A 13,980-nucleotide genomic window follows, 5' to 3' on the forward strand; every position below is an offset into this window, starting at 1 on the left:
TTTTTCTAATGTTCACCATAATTGAAATATAATTATGGTCACGCTGCTTTATAGAGAGTCACGCTGGCAATGTGCTGATTAGCCATAACTTCAACAATTGCATCACGTATTCCATAACAAAAGGTGCATCCAAATGGATTCGTAGTATTTGTTGAGGATGCACGATTTAACACTACAGGACGTGCACTTGCCTTTAACTGTTCACTTATACCATCCCATTTTGTATAGGCAGTGATCTGGGGAATATTTATTTTTAATATTTACATGAAAATAATTTTAATAATAAAAATTAAAAAATAAAAAGCTTATTCGTGTATTAAAAAATTACCGTAACTGGAGAAGGAGAAACATCAATGAGTTTTCCCGATTCTGTGGATTTATTCTCCGGAGGTAAAATTAAAGTAAATTCACAACGATGGTACATATTAAAATTATAATGTCCTGGATAATTAGTATGTAAAACGAACTTCTTTACACACTGAGTTTTGGCATCAAATAGAACATCCTAAAAATAACACAGCAATAATATATTAAATAAATCATTATTTTATAAATATATATGTTTTTTCAATATCGACAAATACTCACCAATCCTAACGTAAAATAATTATAAAAATAATCAGACCTTCTAATCTTATCACGTTTATGTGCATGAGGACTGTGAATTCGCATTTTATCCTCTGCTTTATAAAATACTCTTGATGGTGCACCAAGAGCACTTAATACATCTTCGCAAGTATCACCAAATAAAATCTATAATTGAAATAATTTTACATTAAACATTAAATATATCGCATACAATTATAAGTAAATAGAAATAAGTACTTCTTTGGTGAGACCACTCTTTTTCGGTTCTAATAGCACCCTTGTAACAGAACTTCCTTCAGTGAAAAGGTGTAGTCTGAGTCCTCGTGTATGCGTTTTATCGCGTATTACTTCAGCCTTTTCCAAATATAAATTATTATGATAACACACCTGTAAACATTTTATTGTTTATTAATATTCACAAATAATCCAAATACATTGTGCCTTTTTAAAAAATTTTAATTAAAAAGAATTAATTACAAGTGGTAATGGCGGTGGTGGGGCTTTCATATTGTGTTCTTCGCTATTGGAACCAGTAGCCATATTACCAACATAAATAGCTGTCTTTGCAACAAGAGGGGAAGTTCCATTTGGAAATTGTAATGAACCTAAGCCATGTGCATATCCTGGCTGGAATTTGGAATCAATTGGAAAATAAAATGATAATCCTCTGAAGTTTAACACGAAAACCTAAATAGATAAGAAAGATTATTTTAATAAATTTCTTAAATATAAAAGATATCCTGTAACTGGTGATACAAGTGAAGAAGGGAAGATTCTACATAAAAAGATTAAATAGAAAATGTGGAAACTAAAAAGAAGCACAAAAATCCTCTCTAAAATATCTAATAATGAGATAGCGAAATCCATTAAACTGAAACTAGATTAAGTATACGCATAATACTTAATAAATTTTCAAACTTGTTTTTGGCTTAGTTTTCCATGTAGAATCACTACTTGCTCGCTTGTACCATAAATTACAGGATAACTTGCATATATAAATGATTTGGTTTGTTTTTAATATGTGTACGGAATACAATTATTATACCTGCTTTTCGCTGTCGTATACTCCAGGATGAGTAGCTCCAAATGAATGTTCGATCTGTTCGATCGAAGGTAACACCTCTGGTGAATTAAATGGCAAACCACAATATTTCAATTTAACTAATCTCATATTATAAATTTCAATTATTTTAAGCCTCTGCACCACTGGATCAAATATGAGTCTAACTCCATCATGAGGTAAGTTTATTACTAAATCTACTTCTAATGGATTCTATAGAAACGTAAAGAAGGAAGAAAATTATTTATTAATACAAGAAAAGATATCAATGGAAAATAATAATCGTTTACTTACACTATCGCTATAAAGTACTTGTACTCCTCTTATAATGCCCACTTGAGATTGTATTATTGATACAGACTGGGAAAAATGCATACCTAAAAAGAAATGTCTATTAAAAAATAGCTAAGTATTATAGAATTTCTTTTAATTATTTCCTACTATAAGTGTATAAATTATAATATAATAACGACATCTTTATATATATGTTTGGCCCTATTTTTGAATCAAGATAAAACAAATGAAAATAAAAAAAACAATAACAAGAAAAACTTAATAAATATGCAATAAGAGAAAAGCTTTTAAACAATATAGGATTACATGGTATAATTAATAATGGTTGTTGAATTTGCTGATAAATACTAAAAAACAACTAAGCTTCAATTATATAATCATTAACAAACATTGTCATTCGAATCCTATTTCTTTGTTTACACGCAATTGTCAAAGTGTTTACAAATAGAAGGATGAAGATAAAAGAGGTACACCGTAAATATAAGATCGTTGATCAAATTTCGCGAGTCTAAAATAATATTAAGATAATGGTTTTAAATAATTCATGTTATTTTCATAAAATCATCGGTTCGACGTAAGAAATAACGCGTAATAAGTAAGTAAGTGTAGCGATACGTTAAAAGTGTTTCGTCACTTGCCTAAAATAAATTCCCACAGCTCACAACCAAGGGATCTTTCGGGCACTACCTCGAGTTCCAACATTCCTAATTATTATATTTACTTCTTACTTAAGTCAACTACAATTTAACGTACAACGCGGCTCCAAATACCATGAGAACTGCGTTGTTTCTTTGTCTAGCGTATCGCACAATTACTAATCACCAGATAGCCATATTGCTTCCCAAACAATAAACTTCAACTCCCTGCTACAGCTGGCGAACTAGCAGCGAACAGCTGATATAGCCACAGGATAGAGAAAATTTCGATGAACGACTATCGACCGCGTTAAAGTATACCACATTTTTACAAACAGTTTCTTATTTGTTCTCATAGATGTCTCTGCATCGGCCTTAAGTAGATCTATCGCATCTAACGCCGCCATTTTTGTCGAGCGTAAATTTAAACATTTTCAATTATTAATCTTATTTATTCCCACAAAAGAATTTTGTATATATTTTCACAAACTAAAGTTTTATTGATATTAAGAATTTCTTCGATATCAAAAATAACATATTTTTCTTTATTAAACGAGTGACGTATTTGATTTTATTTACGTACGAAACTCGGCAATAAATATTTAAATTTGTTTCGCAAATTTGATTCAAAAAAAGTATTATTTCTTTGATAATCGTAAAATTTCGCAATGAACAATTGCCAATCAAAGATAGCAATAAATAAGTATGAAATTAAAACTTCACTCTTGTTACAAAGTATATCGAGCGGTTAAAGATCATTTGATAAATATTCTCAAACAGTTGATTAATGCATCGCAGGGGGTTCTCTGATATTAAATACATTAAGCAACTTTCTAAACTTTTGCAATTCGGAAGCAGTCTTGCAGAAGTGTGTTTACAATTAATAAGATTGATAAATGCTAACATTTTTTCCGCGATAAAAATTTCTTCAACAAAACATGTGCAGATATCGATAGAAACAGAGAAAATAAGAAATTAAACAGGAGTCAAAGTAGTTTTGTATTCACGTTGTTGTCTTGATATTAAATCTTATTCGATAAAAATAAAATTGTATGAAAAAATAAAAGAAAATAAATAAAAGAACAAATATCTAAATAAATGATACTATAAAGTATTTTTGTTTATTGAAAACTTTACATATTTTGTATTTAAATAAAAAAAGAAAATATACGTAAAAAAAAATAAATTGTATGTAAAAAGTAAAAATAAATGTTTAATATTTGGTATATATATAATTTATTTATTTCAAGGCAATAATAATGTAGAAAGATAAAAATGAAATATATCTCACGCAATCGAGAAGCAAAATAATTTATTTTGAAAAACGATGGCAATTGCGAAATCATTTGTATGTACTATATCATATAACATATGGGAGCCTACCGTTATGCAATAAATACCGATAAACGTATCGCAAAGCACACAGACGAGCCTCCAGATACGTCAGACTATCAACAACTTCATTAAACGTTTGTTTATACCATCCATATAATTTGTGAAATTGAAGCGAGACTGGAATATTTTATGCAAATGATTAAATATGTTTTAAATACTTATTTTGAAAATCTGTTGATCAGTTTAAAAACATTTCCAATCTTGTTTACTTCCTTATAGAATTTATATTTCTATTTTTAGATTATTTTGCAAAAACAGTAATTAATATTTAAAAGGAAAGATTTAAAAATACATCACAATAAAAAAATTACGTAAACTTTTTACTATCATAAAAATTATAATACAATTGCTATAAACAAAAATACACATATATAATATAAACGAATATTTAAGAATAATAAATTTAGCATACATTTGTCGTAATGTACAAAAAATAAAAATCAATTTAAAAATTATTAACGAATTATTTATAATTGATCGAACATTTAAATATACATATTACCCATATGTTATCGACTAAACATTTCTAACGTCAAACTAGGCCAATCTGGTTTACCGTCACCGGATTTATCCGCACATATGTTCCAATGTAAGCTCTTAACATAATCGCAAATATTATTCATTGAACGTGACTTTTGTCTTGGAAGATTTTTAACATCGATCGCGGAAATCATTCTTATACGTTTATAAAAATATACACAGATATATGGCATATTAAGAACAAAACGATAGCTAATAGAAAAAATAAAAAGACACGATCATTACGAAACCAAATGCTCACACAGTGGTTAATCAATCGATCTAAGGTTTCCACTGGTCCGATGTGGAAAATATTGACTCTTGTTTGTTATATTATCAAGTAGAACGTGTTTCAATCATGAATTAATAACAGTCACGTTATAATAAATCCGCACGTTTCGATTCTGTTGTTGTCATCGAGAAAATAAATTTGTTGACACGTATTGTATTTTAATAAGACACGCAAATGTTGCGGTGAATCGATTAAAATTTTACGTAAAATTTATATTCATTTGTATTGTAAGAAAAAAAATTACAAAAATCTTCTTCATATGTCGTTTGATAACATGGATAATTTGAAAAAAAATTGTATGAACTTTGGAATCGAAATGATTCGGATTTTACTCGAAATTAATAATCTTTTATTTATATTTCGATAAAAGAACGGAAATATTGCGTATACATCATTTGATAATTAAAAAAAAACCCCCAAAAAATAAAATACTATAATCAAAATAATTGAACTTTGGAATGGAATGAATTATAAAATTGTTATGACAGATTTCTTATCTTAATGAATATTATTTATAGTTAAATAAGTTAATAAGTTGAAATTCTTTGAAAACGGGTTAGTACCTTGACAGAATCCGCTCCTGGCTTAGTCCGTAGTCCAGGAATTGTCTGGGTTTGATAATTAATAAGACCGACATTTCTCTCGTGATAATCAAACGACAATGTCGTTCAAGCCTTTACCATTAAAAAGAACAAGCAAAATCTAATCTGTGCAAAAGAGAGAAACTCTTCTTACGAAGTTCAAAGATAAATAAATTTATTTCTTCGTCGTTAACGCGAAAGACAAGCATTCGATAATAATCGATTAATTAAACACGGAAAAAATATATTTGTATTTTGTTACATTACAATAAGCATTAATGTATTTTATTGGTTTTTTTTGTCATGATTCATCGTAAAACTTAAAAATTTATATTAACTTTTTCAATAGGTATTTGTTTATTTTATTTTTTATTTATTTTTTTCTTAATGTTTTGTTTTGAGATTAATATTTACTAAAATTTCTGGAAATATTTATAAAACAATACTCATACTGATAATCATAAATCATATAATTATTTTTTTTTTCTTTCGTAATATTTTGTTGTCGTTAATATTAAAAATGAAAATAAGTTTCTAGAAATATTCATAAAAAAATATTGAATAGTCGAAGTAAATGCATTGTAAATTATATATGAGTAATGTTACAAATAAAAAACTCGTTAATTATGATAAAAAAAAATATAACAAAAAAAATCGTTCCATACAGCGATCCAATCACGTAAGATATTATTTTCCTCGTACAATTGATCTATTTATCCTTCTCTCGCTTTTATCACGTATTTAATTGAAGTCACTAACACATGATTGTTTCTACAAACACCCACGCTGATGACAAGTAAAATATTCTCGCATTGATTTTCGAAGTTCTAGACATGTATCGATTTTTCTTCTAGGATATAAAAGAAAAATTTGAATAAGTTAGAACTAGGAATGAATTAGGAATGAATACGTGTAAGATCTGTCATCGGTATTCTGATTATTGCATACGTGTGTGAGTATTTATACCGACGATTATGCGAATCACATTGTCAGTGAATAAAAATACATTTTTATACGACAATTGGTTAATTAAAAAATAAAAAAATAAAAGATATTTCCGAAAGATTTATAAACTCACGAATATAAGTATAATAAATTATTTAAACATAAGTGAGATGTCTAACAAACAACATAAAAAATCTTTGATAACAAGATAATATCAGAAATTAAATAATAAGATCATTAAACTCTGAATGCTTATCATTCAACACGATGTCTTGTAAATAAAGTTTCGAGGAAAGTAGAAATTTCATATTTGTCAGTTCGCGTTCTCTTCTCATCGGAATACGAACGAAAATCTCGAATCTTAACGACGTTCGCAAATAAAGTTTTCCTAATTCTTTGAAAGTATAAATATAATTAAAAAAAAAAGGAATTAATTAATGAATAATATATAATACATATAATAAATACGTGACACGCACACGCACAACAAATTTTTCCAAATATAATATAAATAATTCTAACATAAAAAGAAACAAACAAAAATAAACATTTAATGTATCCCTTTTGATTTTATTCGATCACATTCAATAAACACAAATTCAAACCAATCAAATTTTATCAAATACAACAAATCCTTTTTTAATGGTCAAATAATTACGAGAAAATAGAAAATAAAAAAGGTAAGGGAAATAGAGACAAAGAGAGAGAGAGAGAGAGAGAGAGAGAGAATTTGTTTATGCATAAATAATTGTAAGATTCCGTTGGAATGACGCAAAACACGAATGAAACATATCAATAAAAGAATATTTACTTGTGTGTGTGTGTGCGTTGTGTGGGTCGATCGGAAATCGAACGAACCGGCTTTTACTTTCATTAAAAGGTGAATAGCATCTAGTTACGAATCAGACGCAAGTTCGACAGTCTTATCGAGATCGAGCTACTTATCTTGTCTAGTTTTGTCTATTTCTACTGTGGGTCATCCTTCTACTTTTTCGAACGTCTGTATCAACTTCTCTGAACAGTATCGTTCTTTTAACACTTTAATTTGATTGTCTAACCATAATTACTTTCGTTAGAAATGAAACGATACTATATTTTTATAAAGTAATATATTTATCCTAAACGAGCAAATAATTGTATCTCTTTGTTTTCTAACGATCTCCCCTCTCTCTCTTACTCTTGATATATATATTATATAAAGAAATATATAATTGTACATAAAAAATTTCTGATGCAATAGTTTTTCTTAGAAATGAATAAATAGAAGAAACATTAAAAGTATATATTTATTTTGTAATACATTTATTATATAACAATAGAATATTAATAAATATATATTAATACTATGATTATTAATATGTTTATTTTGTTATTTTATCTTTAGAACAATCTACCGAACTACTTTCTTTTCTAACAAGCAAATAAAAGTATCTCAAGTTAGTTGGGAGTAATATAATAGCGGTCAAAGACGTGGAACCGATCCAAAGGCGAGAAAGGCAAAGTATAGTCCATGGTATCATTCGTGAAAAACAAAATAGTTCACGTGCTGTCATATTTGCCGATCAATCGATCGATCTTTGCATCGATCTCTTACACTAATCCAAACGAATATTGATTTTTCATAAACATGTGCACGTGCATTTATATACTTCATACACACACACACACACACATAAAGAATTAGATTTTCCCCTCCATCAAAACGTTCATAGATCACCGGAAATTCAGAAACTTCTTTAAAAGCAAAAATATATTTGTCCTTAGGTCAATTTAAATTTCCACTTCTTCCCCGCATTCATCTTTCGGTGCAATATAAAAGACGACAATTTAAAGAATTTGCCAACATGCTTACTGGACTCGGACAAGTATCTGTCTACTGCGGTTTTGGGAGAATCACTAAAAGACACTTCAACGATTTACGCAATTTCTCGATAGTTTGTGGTAACACCAGTCCTGCTCGAGAAACAACTGGAAATCATCTTCGAACTATCCTTCAATGTCGTTCGCTTAATTATTCTGGATTCATTAAGGATTCCTCGAGAACAATAAAACGTACTTACTTTTCGATATCAACGCAAACTATTATTGACAAGAAACGAATTATATTAGAACGAAACATGCCTTACGCAGCTGACATTTACCATACACAGTGAGTAACACATTATTATCTTTACTTAATCATATCATTTCTTGCTATATATTAAATCTTTTGTTAGATCTTATAATTAGAATTAATCTTATCAATGTTAATTTCATTTTTTTGTGATGATTATTATTAATTATTATCGTAAAATCAATATTTTCTAAACTGATTTTATCTAAATGCACATTTATTGTCATCGTAAAATCTTTCAACAAGAGATGTACTTTAAATAGAATTTAAACAATTCTTTTTGTTTACATTATATTTATGGAAATAATATTATAACAATATTTCAAGAGATTTCAAGTACATTTCGTAAACATGAGTAAATCTTTGAAGTAAACAGATTATTTAAATTACTCTTTATTATACATATAAATATATTATTATGCCTAATGCGAATAGTACTATCTTCAAAATTGTTATATGAAAAACAGGTTTTGATACATTTAATGTTCATTTACATACAAGAAATAAGAAGAGATATGAAAGATGCGAAAGGTATTTTTTTTTAAATGCCAAGGATTTTGTGTATCATTGTTTGTTGGAAAAATACAACAAAAAAAGAATAATTAAAAATAACAATATCGAGAAAAAGTCGAAAGATTCGTTTCTAAAAACTTAAACTCGATTATTAATTAATTTGTTGTTTTAATAATTCTCAATAAATCATTAATTATCTCAATATATAATCATTACATTATTCTAATCGATATCATTCTGATAAATTAAATGATAATTTTATAGAGTTTCAAATTTGGTTACGCGTGTCGCAGAAGCGTTGAATAATGGATACGATACCATTGGTAAAATTCCATTATTGAATGTATCGAGTGTACCTCTTTCTCCAAAAATTCGTTCTTACATCGCGGAATGTGCTAGTCTATGCTTACCCAAGGACATTTACATATGCAATGGAAGTGAAACGGAATATGCTGAATTATTAAAACTTCTGGAAAAAAATAAAACGATCCAACCTTTACCAAAATACGAAAACTGGTTAGTTATGCAAACTTTTTGTTTATTATTTACGAAAGAGTAGTATTCTTATTTTAGATTCAAAAAACAAAACAAAAAAATAAGAAGTAAATAAAACTAAAAAAACAAAGAAATTATTTATATCATTACAGTTGGTTGGCCAGAACGAATCCAGCTGATGTAGCTCGCGTGGAACGTTGCACATTTATTAGTACGGAAAATAAAAATGATACAATACCGACACCTAAGGAAGGTGTTGTTGGTGAACTTGGAAATTGGATTTCACCTGACAACATGGACAAAGCTATTCTCGAACGATTTCCAGGTTGCATGAAAAGTTAGTTGAATTTATTGTAATATCCCACATATGATATACTCGCGCAAATCAATCTACAGACATTATTTGATCTTTTTCCGTGGGTTTACTGATATACAATATTGTTTCGGGAATTTGAAGAATATTCGACAAAAAAATATATATTGTGATTGGAAATAGATGGAATTATTGAATTACAAAAAAATAATTCATTTTAATTGTTTAGATCGAACGATGTATGTGATACCTTTTAACATGGGACCAATAGGAGCTCCACTTTCAAAAATAGGTATAGAAATAACGGATTCTCCTTACGTTGTTTGCTCGATGAAGATCATGACGAGAATGGGTACAAAGATATTGGAAATACTTGGCAATAATGATTTCGTTAAATGTTTACATTCGGTTGGTACTCCTAGAACGGATTCTAAGGTAACCGTGTATCCTTCTTGGCCGTGTGATCCAGAAAGAACAATTATTCTTCACAAACCTGCAAAAAACGAAATAATATCGTATGGTAGTGGTTATGGGGGTAACTCTTTGCTTGGTAAAAAATGTCTCGCGTTAAGAATTGGATCAACGATTGCTAGAGATGGTGGATGGCTTGCAGAACACATGCTGGTAAATCAATAATAATCATTCGATTGAATTATATCTTTTCTTCAAGTTTGAGAATTGCGAATATTTATTTTGTATTTATTGTTGTTTTGTTTGTTTTGTTCAGATATTAGGAATTACCAATCCGAATGGTAAAAAACGTTACATAGCTGCTGCGTTTCCAAGTGCCTGCGGTAAGACCAACTTGGCAATGATGAAACCAACACTTCCGGGTTATAAAATTGAATGTGTGGGTGATGACATCGCTTGGATGAAATTTGACAACGAAGGTAGGCTTCGTGCTATCAATCCAGAGTATGGATTCTTTGGGGTAGCTCCAGGAACAAGCATGGGGACCAATCCCAATGCCATGAAGACGATCTTTAAGAATACTCTTTTTACAAATGTTGCTTCTACGAGCGACGGTGGTGTATTTTGGGAAGGAATGGAAAAAGAAATTGACGGTAACGTTGAGGTAAGAACGAAAAAATAAAAATATAAATAATAAGAAGATAAAGGAAATGTTAAATTGAAACGTTACTTACAGATTACCGATTGGCGATTTAACAAATGGAACAGGAATTCAAAAACTCCGGCTGCTCATCCTAATTCAAGATTCTGTACACCTGCTCAACAATGTCCAATAATTGATCCAGCTTGGGAAGATCCAAATGGGGTACCAATCGATGCGATACTTTTCGGTAGTCGTAGACCAGAGGGTGTCCCATTAATATACCAATCTCGAAACTGGCAACATGGTGTTTTCATTGGAGCCTCGATGAGATCCGAAGCAACAGCTGCTGCAGAATATAAGGTAAATTTAAAATAAATCTTACATTTCAATCGTTTGATTGATTTGTTTCATTCTATACCAATATTTCAAATAACATGATTTCGTGATTTCTTCATCAGGGTAAAATAATCATGCACGATCCATTCGCAATGAGACCATTTTTCGGTTACAATTTCGGACATTATGTCAATCACTGGTTGAACATGGCTAATGTGAAAAATGCCAAGTTACCTATTATCTTTCACGTTAACTGGTTTAGAAAAAATATTCAAGGACAATATCTCTGGCCAGGATACGGTGATAATTCTCGTGTTTTGGATTGGATACTTCGTAGAATAGAGAATGAAAATATAGCCAGAGATTCTCCGATTGGTTTCATACCGAAAATCGACTCCCTTAATCTGAAAAATTTGAAGGAAGATATCGATCTAGAGGAATTATTTAGAATACCCAAATCCTTCTGGCAAAAAGAGGTGAAAGATTTGAAAAAGTATTTCGATGAACAAGTTGGTAATGATCTTCCACAAGCTATTTTATCTGAACTTGATAATCTAGAAAGAAATATTAATAATATTTAAGATCAATTTTATGATCTCTACTTGACTGAAAGTTTGAAAAATTCTATAACGAGATATTTCTTCTTCCTGATCAACGAAAGAAAGATCTATTTAAGAAAGATCTACTTAAGATATTAAATGTAGGTGTATAACATTTTCTGACAATGAGATAAATTTATAAATGAATAAATTTTTCTATTTGATTAGTATTAAATAATATTATTGTGAGATATATATACTTATTTGGAATTAATTATCTATACATGGTGAATCAAAAATAGATGGATAATAAATGATAAGATAAGATTTATTTTATTTTTATTTTATGGTATTTTCTTTTTGATAAAATTTTCGATACATTTGCATTATATTACTGTGTAAAATAAAATTTAATTGTATTAGTTAATATAATCGTATATGTAATTTCAAAATAAATCTTATCATTTACTTATCATTTACTTTTAGTTTACCTTGTATATTAATATTTTTATCGTTTCTATATTTAACATTTTTTTTTTAATTAAACTTACACATTCATCGTTTTACATTATATAATCACAAATGTGTGTGTGATCATATATAAATGGTTATTAAATAATTATTTTTAGTTTTATTTATACGGGAGGCGCGGTTTTTATTGTAAACTTTATATACATCATATTGTTATCTATTTATTCGAAATTTATACGAAACTTTCTTTTTATCTTGTTCTTTTTTTAAGTCTGATTGATTTTAAAATTTAGTTAATCAGATAAGAATATTGCGCGTAAGGTAACGCATTGAACGCGGATGAATGTTAAATGCACATTTTTAGTGGTATATTTAAAATATTTTATCTATATCTTTATATTCCGCTAATGTGATTTCGTATTTTATAGTTTAAGTTTATAGTTTATGTAATGATCAAATTAAATAATAAAAAAGAAATTAAATGTCTAACAATAATTCTGTTGTATATGGGAACGGAATGAATTCTTTTGTTTTTTCTTTTTTGTATTTTTTATAATAAAACACATTAATTCTATCTAATTGATTTTATTATATTTTATTATTCAATTAATTTGTTAATTGCTTCTTCAACGTATGTTTTTTTTTGTTTTACTTTTCTCACTATTTTCTCACTATTTATTATTATTAATGAAAGACTTTCTACATATTTATATATTCGCAACATTCATATTTATATAAATTAAAATTATATTACAAGATTTATTAACTATTTAAATGTATATTATATATTGTTCGAGGCAATTTATTAATTATTTTCCTTTCTTTTCTTTTTTTGAATCATATCGAACACACTCGGAGACGAACGTTTTAAAAAGACATCCTATATATATCTATAGATATAGATTTTTTTAATTGAATTAATACATCACTCCAAATATATTTATTATTCATTACAAAAGTCTAATCATAAAATTAATTTTTGATATATTTTGGTTGTCACATATATAGTATATGTTCGAACGTCATGGAAAAATTTAAATACAAAGAAAGAAAATAGAAGAGGAAAGAAAACCTCAAGCGAATTATTTATAACCAAATATAATGCAATTCGCATATAATAGAATTTACATATATATATACATAATAGCAAATAATAAAATTGATATCAAATTGCGTAAGTAGTATTGAATTATTAAAACAATATTATTAAATTATTTTAATAAAATAATGTTTCAAATTGAATAACAGATCTTTTTCCTATTATTTAAGTTAGGATTATAATTTGTTCATTGATTATAGATAAAGTATTACAATACGAAGATTAACAAATAATTTAAAAATACCAAGACTTCTTTTACATAGTTTTTTGTTCAGATTCATTAAAAGACAAAGATGAATTCTTAACTATATAAAAAAACAATATTTAATCTAGAATAATATGTGTAGTATAATATGCATATTATAGATCATTCAATACTATTAATGTATTTAAGTTGAAAAAAGAAAACTTGTATATATAATATACATTTAGTTTTGTTGCATTGAATAATATGCATACATTTATACAATCGTTGCACATATCATAATGACTAGAGAGTGATATATAAAGATTTGTGAGTTTCAGAAATCAGCCTTCAATTATTAATACTTTATATGTTATTATTCGTTTATATATTAAACTTAGATATAGTTATATCATTTCCCTCTTTGAATTTTTACCCCTGTGCGTTTTATATTTAATTAAAGGAATTATTTTTTCTTTTTTTTATCTTTGTCTTTCTTTTTTTTACTGTTCTGAATTTTAATATTTAAAAAATTGTGTATAGTACACGTAAAT

General features: G+C 27.8%; 2 protein-coding genes across 2 annotated transcripts; one reads left to right on the forward strand and one right to left on the reverse strand.

Annotated features, from left to right (window-relative positions):
* LOC122520560 (PHAF1 protein CG7083) lies at positions 1–2,836 on the reverse strand. The gene is made up of 8 exons (XM_043640652.1): positions 2,581–2,836; positions 1,943–2,025; positions 1,634–1,861; positions 1,066–1,275; positions 826–975; positions 589–753; positions 329–505; positions 1–236 (listed from the first exon to the last, which is right to left on the reverse strand). The coding sequence occupies exons 1-8, from the start codon at positions 2,642–2,644 to the stop codon at positions 39–41; spliced, it is 1,275 nt and encodes a 424-aa protein (XP_043496587.1). The 5' UTR covers positions 2,645–2,836; the 3' UTR covers positions 1–38.
* A 4,909-nt stretch (positions 2,837–7,745) lies between these two features.
* Positions 7,746–11,907, forward strand: LOC122521033 (phosphoenolpyruvate carboxykinase [GTP]). The gene is made up of 8 exons (XM_043641413.1): positions 7,746–7,810; positions 8,074–8,458; positions 9,200–9,451; positions 9,583–9,767; positions 9,973–10,367; positions 10,471–10,818; positions 10,891–11,157; positions 11,256–11,907. The coding sequence occupies exons 2-8, from the start codon at positions 8,154–8,156 to the stop codon at positions 11,712–11,714; spliced, it is 2,211 nt and encodes a 736-aa protein (XP_043497348.1). The 5' UTR covers positions 7,746–7,810; positions 8,074–8,153; the 3' UTR covers positions 11,715–11,907.
* The last annotated feature ends 2,073 nt before the right edge of the window (positions 11,908–13,980 follow it).

This window comes from Polistes fuscatus, unplaced genomic scaffold (assembly GCF_010416935.1).
Source record: "Polistes fuscatus isolate 324 unplaced genomic scaffold, CU_Pfus_HIC Scaffold4, whole genome shotgun sequence".
In the NCBI taxonomy this organism is placed as follows: domain Eukaryota; kingdom Metazoa; phylum Arthropoda; class Insecta; order Hymenoptera; family Vespidae; genus Polistes; species Polistes fuscatus.